We start from the raw sequence: 12,220 nt of genomic DNA, 5'->3' as shown, positions 1-12,220 counted from the left end.
AAAAATTCACCGACCGTGAAAAAAACTGGTAATATTGCATGGCACGCTCTGAAAATCATGATAGCAATGACAAATTAGTGTCATAGAAACGCCTACATATTGTAAATAATTCATTTTAACATGTAAAGCTTTAAAACCATTCTAGAAATATCAATTCAACAAAAGCCGAACACGTAAAACTAATTTATTTAACATCGACATCCAACATTAGGAATACAAGCCTCTCCTTTAGTACAGCACTCGATCTTCCCTGGAAGGTACTCGCATGTTTTGGTTCCCGACTTGCAAGCTGATTGTGTCTCGCGGTTGGTCTGAAGAAAGAAAGTATAAAATACCATTGTGTTTTAGCATTAAGTTTGGAGAGTATCACCATTTCGCAATAATATTATTGCAGAAAACTGGTCATAACAATGTTACTTTAAAACTGTCTATGTCCATAATTCTTAAAATATACATCAGTGCCTTAATGATAAGGAATGTATCTTCTCTCATACCATGTTAAATGGCCTGGTAACTTATTCGGGAAATAAAGGTCATTCACAATATGAAAAAGACTTATTCTACATTTTCGACAAAGGGTTATTATAATCGATTTAATAAGAGTTTTAAATTTCATACGATACCAGTATCTATTTCATACGCTATCCCCAAACCACCAAAAAATGATCTCGTATTCTTTCTTATAAATCTTATAAATCTTATCTTATAAATACAGCATGACGATAATTGATTGGATCCCGAAAAATTCTAACGTGCTCCACTGTTTTTTTGTAATAAACTTTCGATCTTATAAGCCATTATTTTCAGGACGATATTATTATAACTTTTCTAATTGTAATTTTCATAGCCTGGATGCTGTTTAATGAATTTTTATGAGAAGCGCCGTTCTCGCTGTCCGTAACATCTTAACAAGATTGACTGATTTTGATCAATTTTGACGGAAATAAAAATAATCAGATAAGAGAACATCAACAGATGAAACTGCAAATCTAGGGCAAAATCAAAACACGAAGTAGGAATATATAATATATATAGCAATATACAGATTTACAAAGTTTGATTTGCTAAACTCGCTGTCATTAAATATAGCACAGAAAGATCAGTTTAATATATAGTTCATTGGCCTTTATCCCTTCGGCTTCTCAGTATAAACATGTACACCACACAATATAAACGGAGTAAATGATTCAATACAGACAAATCATGGGGAACGGAATTACACGCACATTCATGTTTATAAATCTAATACACACAAACTTGTTCCAACTGGGCAAATCGCGAAAAAATATTCTCATGAAAACTAACAGCTATACAGTAACGTCTATGTATGTACTTGTATGATGACGTAGAGAAGTGGAAAATAGTTCTTTCATTCTCCGTTTTACGTTTGTTCATTTCGAACTGTTTATGTTTTTAGTGCATATAATTGAGGAAACAATTGTAATATTTATTGAGCGAACTGTGAAGTTTATTTCTATCTATCGATATGTTTTGTTTTTTGTTTGTTCTGGGTTTTTTTTTTCAATCAAGAGCTATTTTTTTAATAATTATTTTCGCTACAAAAATATATCTGAACAACATTTTGTTCTAGCTGACATACTGTCCTATAATTGTAAACCACCGATGTAAGGCGGCTTAAAAAGCTCTTCAAGGAAGACTGACATAGCTTTGCTGGCGCACACGGGATATGATGTTTACCTACAAAGCTCTGTCATTTAAAGCGACCACAGATGCTACATCAAAGCTTCATTGCTTAAGGAATTGACAATTCGATGATACCTTAACCTAATTTTAATACTGACTGTAAAAATTGTACAAATGATCCGCAATTCATTAACACCTTTCAAGAAAGTTTTAAAGTTAGATAAAGTGGAGTCTAAAAAGAATTAAACAGCATCATACAACTGTTTCATCCTTTAAGGTCCTTAAAGATTTGAGACGACGGAAAAAAACTCAGAGATAGGCCACAGATAAGTGGCAAACCTATAAATCGACATCCAAATTAAGAAAGAATTTGGTCACACCAGTGTCAGCACTGGTCAGATACATACTGATGGACGCTGTCTGCCGAGTAGACTGTCAATAACTTTCTTCCAGTCTTCGAGTGTCCACGTGGGTTCTGCCTGTATCAAGACGTCATTGATCATAAAGGCGGGAGTCCATGCTACACCTCCTGTAAAAAAGACAGATACATCCAATTTAACACACTACATATGTTATAATTAAATAGTTGTCTTGCTTAAATGATATATTGTATGAATAGAATTAAATAAGTAATGTAATTAATGACAACTGTTCCGTGTATAAATGCTTGAATGATCTAATCTTAAGTGAAGGTCCGGGAAGACGTTCACTATTGCGGGCCTCCTGGTCTTCTCCTACCTTTTTTGATACATATATATCTGGGACACTTACTTGTTGCGGTATACTTCCAATCTAAACGAGTGGCTTCTTCTATACCAGAATCCTTGTACATGGTGTTGAATTTCGTTTGGTCCAGGTTTAAGGTCTTCGCCATTGATGCGAACATGCTGAAATTGAAAAAAAAACCCCGTAACTGTTAATTACACGTAATAAGTATCGGAGACATTCTGAGGGTATATTACATAGAGGTCCCACAGAGAATAAAACTGTCTGTCTAGATGGTATATCTCTTATGGGGTATATTACATAGATGTCCCACAGAGAATAAAACTGTCTGTCTAGATGGTATATCTCTTATGGGGTATATTACATAGATGTCCCACAGAGAATAAAACTGTCTGTCTAGATGGTATATCTCTTATGGGGTGTATTACATAGAGGTACGACAGAGAGTAAAACTGTCTGTCCAGATGGTATATCTCTTATGGGGTATATTACATAGATGTCCCACAGAGAATAAAACTGTATATCTATTATTGGTATATTACAAAGATGTCCCACAGAGAGTAAAACTGTCTGTCTAGATGGTACATCTCTTATGGGGTATATTACACAAAGGTCCAACAGGAATAAAACTGTCTGTCTAGATGGTATATCTCTTATGGGGTATATTACATAGATGTCCTACAGAGAGTAAAACTGTCTGTCTAGATGGTATATCTCTTATGGGGTATATTACATAGATGTCCCACAGAGAATAAAACTGTCTGTCTAGATGGTATATATCTTATGGGGTGTATTACATAGATGTCCCACAGAGAATAAAACTGTCTGTCTAGATGGTATATCTCTTATGGGGTGTATTACATAGAGGTCCTACAGACAGTAAAACTGACTGTCTTGATGGTATATCTATTATGGGGTATATTACATAGATGTCCCACAGAGAATTAAACTGTATATCTATTATGGGTATATTACTTAGAGGTCCCACAGAGAATAAAACTGTCTGTCTAGATGGTATATCTCTTATGGGGTATATTACATAGAGGTCACACAGAGAGTAAAACTGTCTGTCTAGATGGTATATCTCTTATGGGGTGTATTACATAGATGTCCCACAGAGAATAAAACTGTCTGTCTAGATGGTATATCTCTTATGGGGTATATTACATAGAGGTCCCACAGAGAATAAAACTGTCTGTCTAGATATGGTATATCTCTTATGGGGTATATTACATAGAGGTCACACAGAGAATAAAACTGTCTGTCTAGATGGTGTATCTCTTATGTGGATAGACTTTTGAAGCATGGCGTTTCGGTGCCTACCTACTGTCACCTTCATCGGACAAATGATCAATGAATCGTGTGAACAATCTTAAAACGGTATTCACTTAAGCATTGAACGGCTTTCAGTTGGCATTCATATTGACTATGAATGCCAACTGAATGCCGTTCAATGCTTATATTTACCATCTGTGATTTTTTTATTTGTCATGCGATTTTTTTTTGAAATTTTCAAATTCAAATTTCAGTTGGCAGTTCATAAGCTGGTGAGCTCGCAACTGAATTGGTAGGGTTATATAGTGGCAGTGCCATACAATGGTAAATATTTATATATACTTACCAACATGAATATGTTTCACGGTTTTATTGCATCACTCTGACACACTAACGTGCGTAAAATGAGGTCACACATACATTTAATTAACATGAGACATGGCATACTGTTACATAATTGTATAGAGAAGGAGTACAGCATGGGACAGAAGTTTAATACATTGTCAAGTTTTTCTAGAAATGTACGAAATTTTGTGACTTTTTTTTTGCATTAAATATAATAAGCAATTCTTACATTTTAATCAAACTTGGATAAGTAAGATTATATTTTGATATGTATTTCTTTCTTAGACCTTTTTTTTTAACTGAATCACTGTCACATTTAAATAAATAATGAAACTCATCTCCACTTGAGAGACACATAATGTACCGGTTCTCTCTTGTCGAGGAATACCTTGCCTTCTTCCTGTTCCTACAGGTGAATGCATTATGGATGACCGAAATTTACACGTAATTTTCCTATCGTTATTATTAAGCTTAAATAAGTTAAATATTTTTCTTGTTCAAACTTTGTCTTAAGTATGAACTATGTTTGCCCTCTAGGGGAGTTTCTGTATAAATTGATCCATTAGTCTATTTTTCACGAACCTCTTAATTTCATCTTTTGAACAGTAACATCAATCTACATGAAATCTTGATCTACACGCGCACGCGCTCTTTCGACATGTTTTATTGTTTGAAACCCGAAGGTGTTGCAATTCCTGTAAGTTAATTAGTTTTGTCAAATTAGTTCCGCCTACTTGATGTTTCAGGGATCTCTAGAGATAACTACTCAAAATTTTAAAATGTGAATGTCAATGTTTTCAAAACGATCTCTTCAAAATGACATTTCTTCAGTGACAAAATGCTCTCGATTTATCCACAGGTATGACACATTCTATCAAGCATGTGTAGGCTAGCGGAGCAGAACTAGTAAGAAGTTTAAGTATGCCAAAACAAATCAGCAAAATTCACCTTTATTCGTTACGAATTGAAATAATCATGATGAGAGAATGACTTCCTCCATAAGTTAATAAATAACCAACACACTCTACCATCAAATGGACGACTTGGGAGTTACGAGAATATGAGACATGTCATTCATTCATTCATTGTTCGCGATATTTAAAAAACATTCCATTGTGACATGACTTCTGTCATTCTCGAAGTATATAAATTTCAAAATTGGTTATTTTTCATAATTGAACCAAATTTCTGTTGCACTGCACTGTCCTATCTTAAACTCTGATATCTTATCTGTTAACTTCTGACCATACCTTTACGTTACATAATACATGTATTAAAGAGAAAACACCTGCTTTCATTATCTATTACGTCACACAAGAACATAATTTATATTATATTACGAAGCTTCAAAATATTTATATAAAATTGTATCATTCAGATATATATGATATTGATATACACATGCATTATATTGAGATATTTATATATATATTATACTGCTATACACTTGTATATATATATTACGAGTATATATTATATTGTATACTAATCTTCACTTACTCTTGCACCTGTTTCTCCGTTTTGTCATGCGTGACGTCATTTGAAAAGGCAGCCAAATTAGAATACACAGCTGTCATCCAGCTGTATGTGCTGTTTCCGGAACTCAGTACATTCGTAATTTGTGCTCCCTAAAATTACAAGTGCGCGTGCATAAATGAACAAATTGATAATCGAATAATAAATATACATGTATGTATAATGCAATCTAGAGTTATAGCGTCACTATATACTGCTGATAATAGTTATTTTAGCGGGCTGAAGTTAGCAGCGGATTCGTTGTTCGTTATTGGAGATTCGAATAAGCAGCGGATTGGGGATTCAGTTTGTTGTGTTAAAATGATATTTCTTTTTATTGACATTTTGATGTTTGGATTAAAATAACGAATCCGCTGCAGCAGTGGATTGGAGATTCAGCTGCGGTTTGGGGATTCAGTTACATATGTTCAATAGATTTGTCTTTTTTCTTTCTTTTTTTTTATTGAAATTTTGATTTTGTGATTCGGACGTGGATGACTATAGGTTTACTCTCCGTCCGTCCGTCAGTCTGTCTGTCTCTCACGCAACAGTTGTCCTTCTAAAGTACAACTCCGATTTTAACTAAACTTGGTATACATTATCAGTATAACATGTAGTTGTGCATCCCACATTTTTCTCTCGAAAAACCATTTTTCAAAATAGCCGACGGCTTCTCATTGGTTGAGGCTTGTCCGGACAACTCCTCCTAAAGTACTACTCCGATTTAACGAAACTTGGTATACATGATCAGTATAACATGTAGTTGTGCATCCCACATGAATCAATTTATCATTGAGCACGATTTTTTATATACGCTTATTGTTTTATTTCAAAGATGAAACTGAATTAGAAATTATTTATTAGTATTAATGATTTGATTATGTTGCATTCGTCAACAATGACACAGAAAACGAAAGTAAAACAAATTTTCCGTTTTGTTGTCAATGTAAATAGTTTCATCATCTAGATGATTCCAGTCCATTACTGTGCGTACAAAGAAAAAATTCTTGTATTCTTGTATCTAAACCCCATTTTTAAAAAAAAGTACTTGTTTTCTTATATCATCACTATGTATGGAGATATGATTGATTATGCAGCATGTAACTTCAGCATGAAATTCATCTCAAAACTGATACAAAAAATGTTGGATAACACATGGCGAGTAAAATTCAAAGGTTACTCGCCACATGGCAAGTAATTCCCAAATGCTACTTTGAGGCACATGTAATTGTGCATACCACATTTTTTTCGAAATTAGCGCTTGTCCGGGGCATAACTTCCGTGTTATTTCACCTACGTTTAACCAACTAGGTATACTTATGTATTTTATTATTATTTTTTTTTAATTTTTTTGTTGTTGTCCGCAACCTGAAATATTCTTCCTGTTGTTCTGTTAGGAAAACTAGTTTAATATATCTATTGAAGTTCTGTTGAAAATAAATGGGAAATAAATAGGTGCACTCCTAGGTCAGGCAGGGGACTTTGTATTGCTGTTGCAATACTATCCATCCTTGTTACATTTATGCTACCAATTGAATAATATTGTTATACTAATCTGCTGTTATTCGAATCTCCAATCACATATTAAAAGGAAAAATATCAATTGAACATGTATGTAACTGAATCCTCCATCCGCTACTGGCCGCGGATTCGTTATTAGCAGCGGATTCGTTATTGGCCGCGGATTCGTTATCCGAATCCCCAATAATATCTTATAAGAAAAATTACTAATATGTAACTGAATCCCCAATCCACTGCTGCAGCGGATTCGCGATTTGAATCCAAATGTCAAAATGTCAATAAAAAGAAATATCATTTACGCTGCCAGCCGCGGCGGATACGTTATTCGAATCCCCAATCATATCTTATAAGAAAAATTACTCATATGTAACTGAATCTCAATCCACTGCTGCAGCGGTTCGTTATTCGAATCCCCAGTAACGAATAAAGAATCCGCTGCTAACTTCAGCCCGCTAGTTATTTTGACGTTTTATCGACTTGTAGACGTCAGACCGATCAAAAAATGTCGATATAACGTCAGAATAGTTTGTACTATAACATCACATGATAATACATGAAAATATTTTCCAGATGCACTAAAACCATACTAATATTATACTTTTAGTAACGTTAAGACCGACTTAAAGCATGTCAATTTCGCAGAACCCTTCATTTTGTAAAAAAAAAACCCATATATGTACATGTATACAAAGCTGACAGATACACAGCTGACAGATACACACAGTAGACAGATACAAAGCTGACAGAAACACAGCTGACAGATACACAGCTGACAGACACACAGCTGATAGATACGCTGATAGATACACAGCTGACAGATACACAGCTGACAGATACACAGCTGACAGATACACACAGCTGACAGATACACAGCTGACAGATACACAACTGACAGATACACAACTGACAGATACACACAGCTGACAGATACACAGCTGACAGATACACACAGCTGACAGATACACAGCTGACAGATACATTATCACATTAGGATTGTTAGAGTAAAGAAGACAAACTACATCTAATAATTTTCTCTACAAAACATAAATGATTTTACCATTTTTAATACATTTATGAATAGCATATGACGGTTGTCAATAAATAAAGATATGTTAGTGTTGTTTAAAGGGATTAAAATAAAAATATGAATACTTTTCATTTCTAAAGCAAGCATAGAAATACATGGAAAGAAGCAAACAAGTCGTTTGAACACATAGAAAATGGAAATATTGAGCTTGAGAAACAGAAACAAACTGACGGACGCAGGAGTTTGTCATTGTACTGTATTTAACACGTATTTGTGCTTAGTTATCAATGAACAACTTGGAACATGCAACTGTTTCTAAAACATGCCTTTTAAGTACGCCAGTTTATCAATGCATCAATCGTCAAAAATTTGACGACGCTCTAAATTATTAGCACTATGCCAAAAAATATCCGTTTACAGTAAATTATTGAAAATATTTCAGTGTGAACTACAAAACATAACAAGGACTAGGCATGTTCCTGTGGCCCAAAATGAAATATTTAATTAGGGCTCCGACCCTCATATCAATATCACTTTACAGTTCATTACGGGCCATAGGAACTTGTCTGGCGTTGTAGTGTAAACCTTACCTTGGCTGCCAGGAAAGCGTTTCTATGGTACGGCAATGGGAAGAGATGGGTAATGAGTCTGACCCTGTCTGGCCCATAGTAGTCGGCCACTTTGAGGAGTGTTGGAAAAGCGTTTTGACTATCGGGACACAACGGTCCTAAGAACGTTGATAGCTGTATAGGAGCAGACTTATTCCCCAGTCCATAAGAAAAACCGAGAGGCTTACTTGGGATGGGGATCTGCCCATACACCGCCCCGATCAAAGCAAACACAACAAACAGCCCACTATACTGCATTGTGGAATCTCGTGTTGGCGATGTATTTCGTTATAGGTATATATAAAGTTTATCGCAGTGGTCATGTGCCAGTTTTGATAAGATTTGCCTTCAATCACAAGAACAAGATAAACTCCTGTTTGTTAGTCAGATATATTACTAGATCAATCTATATCAATAATCCGCATCACATGTAGACCGATATCCCCTGTGTGTAACGTTTACTGAAAGGTGTACGATGTTCTCGTGATTGTTATCCTCCATGATCACACATTGTAAGCAAACAGTCATGTGGCTTATAAGATAGCGGATACAATTACAGAGTATAGTTGGTTCGTTTGGTTCGTTTTTGTTTAACGTCCTATTAACAGCCAGGGTCATTTAAGGACGTGCCAGGATTTGGAGGTGGAGGAAAGCCGGAGTACCCGGAGAAAAACCACCGGCCTACGGTCAGTACCTGGCAACTGCCCCACGTAGGTTTCGACCTCGCAACCCAGAGGTGGAGGGCTAGTGATAAAGTGTCGGGACACCTTAACCACTCGGCCACAGAGTATAGAAAACAGGATTCCACTGTCACTTTAAATTTTTAGCAAGTTAAATACCTGTTAATTAAATATGTAAAGTCCTTTATCGTCCAATCAGTACTGTCTGCTAATTAAAGATTGACGTAAAAATAAAGTTCAACATTTGGCGGGACAACCCCCCCCCCCCCCCCCTCCCCCCAAAACAAAACAAAACAAAAATTAGTTATCTTCTTTCGATGTTTTTTTTTTTTTAAAGCATATTCCGATTTTGTTACGTTATGCGTCCACGTCATTTTTACGTTATGGTACATTCGGATTCAAGTCAAGAGTTTTTTTTTTATATATAATTCAGCAGGATTAACAGGGAAATCGCATACAAAACTGATTTGTAGCGGATGCATTTCGAATATGAGGTCAGCAGAGGATGACAAAGATTTTCTATGAATAGCAACTGCTTCCTCGACCTTGGCAACCTAAAACACAGTTTTGTTCAAGGTTTTCTGATACTTTACCAATATATAAAGTTTGATCAAAATCGCAATCTAGTTAAAATTAGACTTGTAATTTTAGTCTTCTACGATACAATGCATTATATTGATCAAAACTGGAGTACCCGCGGAAAACCCACATGGTCGGGCAGGTGACTCCATATCTTTTCACGTCGTCCGATCGGGGAATCGAACCCCGGCCGCCTAGGTGAAAGACAAGTGTGTGTTACCACTGTGTCATCCGACCGCCCATATTGATGCATGTATACCTCAATCTAATTAAAATATAGATTCTCATTACGTTACATTAACATCTAACGACATCACATAAGGGTTCGAACACGTTCTGGTGAACTTTGTTATCTCAATATTTCATTTTCAGGTCGAATTGTCAAGTTTTCGATGTCATCGATCTCACCCATTCGTCACATCATGTATCTGAAGCTAAACCATTTTGGTACAGCATGTATATATACATATTGTAGCTATATATTTCGTTGGACGAAATGACTTGAAACAGATTGACAGATGATACAAGCTATGCACTATAGCCATGCTATTTCGCACATACGAAATTCACTTCTAAGATTCTGTAAGTAGTAATTTGATTGGTTAATCCAAAAGGTCATCCTGATGCGACCCCTTATGTCGTTAGATGTTCATGTAACGTAGTGAGAATGGCCATCTAGATTGAATTAGATTGGTGTATACCTAGCGGTTGCTTTGTCACTACTACATGTATATCTCTCAATTTGAGAGCGTAACATTACCTAGCTTTGACCAAGATTTCCATGATGGGTATCATAGATGAAGCAGACGACACTCATCCTTCAGAACACATGGACTTATTAAATAAGACTTGCATTATGTATTTCCTTTTAAATCTTTTTTCAATAATCTGTATTCGTTTCATCATCTTTTTAGTAATAATTGTGTCCTTAAAAAACCCCATTAATATTCAGAACTCTTTCAATTATTTTAACCTATTTGACCCCTGTGACCTTGAATGTATGTCAAGGTAATTGATTTGAACAAACTTGGTAGCGCTTTACCCCAGCCATACTCCATGCCCAATATTGAGAAAAAGTTGTTAAATAGGAATAGTTAACAACAAATGTATGAATGAGGGATGCTGCACCTCATAAGCTCATTCGCTATATGAGCTAAAACATTCCCAGAATGCAAATACTATGTGCAACCCGTAATTCACTAAAATTACATTTGTAATTATAAAAGTGCTAATAAAGTTGAAATGGGGAACAACTCTTACTACTCACTAGGTGGCGTTATCACCACATAGTGCAAGTTCTTTGCTTCATAGTATTACATGTATTTGTTAGTTAATCTATTTCTACACCTTAATTAGCCCGTGTTTGGTTAATATTTACATGTGTAGCTTATGTAGAGGGCATAGGCAAATATTTATAAATACAAGAGGCCCATGGGCCTTAACGGTTACCTGAGTTACGATATATTTTAGCATATTTGACCCCTGTGACCTTGAATGAAAGTCAAGGTCATCCTTGTGAACAAACTGGTAGCCCTTCATCCCAGCATGCTACAGACCTAATATATGGTCTCTGGGCCTTTTGGTTATCAAGAAGTCGTTTAAAGATTTTAGCATATTTGACCCCTGTGACCTAGAATGAAGGTCAAGGTCATCCACTTGAACAAACTTTGTAGCCCTTCGTCCCAGCATGCTACTGACCTAATATTGGGTCTCTGGGCCTTATGGTTATCAAGAAGAAGTTGTTTAAAGATTTTAGCATATTTGACCCCTGTGACCTTGAATGAAGGTCAAGTTCATCCACTTGAACAAACTAATGTAGCCCTTCGTCCCAGCATGCCACTGACCTAATATTGGGTCTCTGGCCCTTATGGTTATCAAGAAGAAGTCGTTTTAAGATTTTAGCATATATTTGACCCCTGTGACCTTGAATGAAGGTCAAAGGCATCCACTTGAACACACTTTGTAGCCCTTCATCCCAGCATGCTACACACCCAATATCAGGTCTCTGGGCCTGTTGGTGACCTAAAAGTGTTTACAATTTATTCATTAGTTTGTTGTTGCTCCCTATATGAAGTAAGTTTAGGTACCTGTGAAAGATAGAAAATTTTCGATTCATTATGAGTTGACTTACGCCAATGACTGATAATGTGGAATAAAAATAAAGACAAAATTTATTTTCACTTTTTTTTTTATTCATTATACACATCGTACAGCTATCACAATGTACTGTGATTGTTAACTCAAATTGCATCATTCCACCTTCATCGACCACCCTGTGTATCAGTCTAATAGCTACTATG

The 12,220-nt window shown here is 35.7% G+C and overlaps 1 protein-coding gene across 1 annotated transcript; it reads right to left on the bottom strand.

The window, feature by feature from the left end:
• Positions 1–168: 168 nt before the first annotated feature.
• Positions 169–9,039, bottom strand: LOC117332932. Its single transcript, XM_033892011.1, has 5 exons — positions 8,644–9,039; positions 5,491–5,618; positions 2,416–2,531; positions 2,052–2,173; positions 169–311 (listed from the first exon to the last, which is right to left on the bottom strand). Exons 1-5 carry the CDS (start codon positions 8,917–8,919, stop codon positions 189–191), a joined length of 765 nt encoding a protein of 254 aa, XP_033747902.1. The 5' UTR covers positions 8,920–9,039; the 3' UTR covers positions 169–188.
• Between the last annotated feature and the right edge of the window lie 3,181 nt (positions 9,040–12,220).

The sequence above is a fragment of the Pecten maximus genome, chromosome 8 (genome assembly GCF_902652985.1).
Source record: "Pecten maximus chromosome 8, xPecMax1.1, whole genome shotgun sequence".
In the NCBI taxonomy this organism is placed as follows: Eukaryota; Metazoa; Mollusca; class Bivalvia; order Pectinida; family Pectinidae; genus Pecten; species Pecten maximus.
This window is presented reverse-complemented; position numbering and strand designations above follow the sequence as displayed.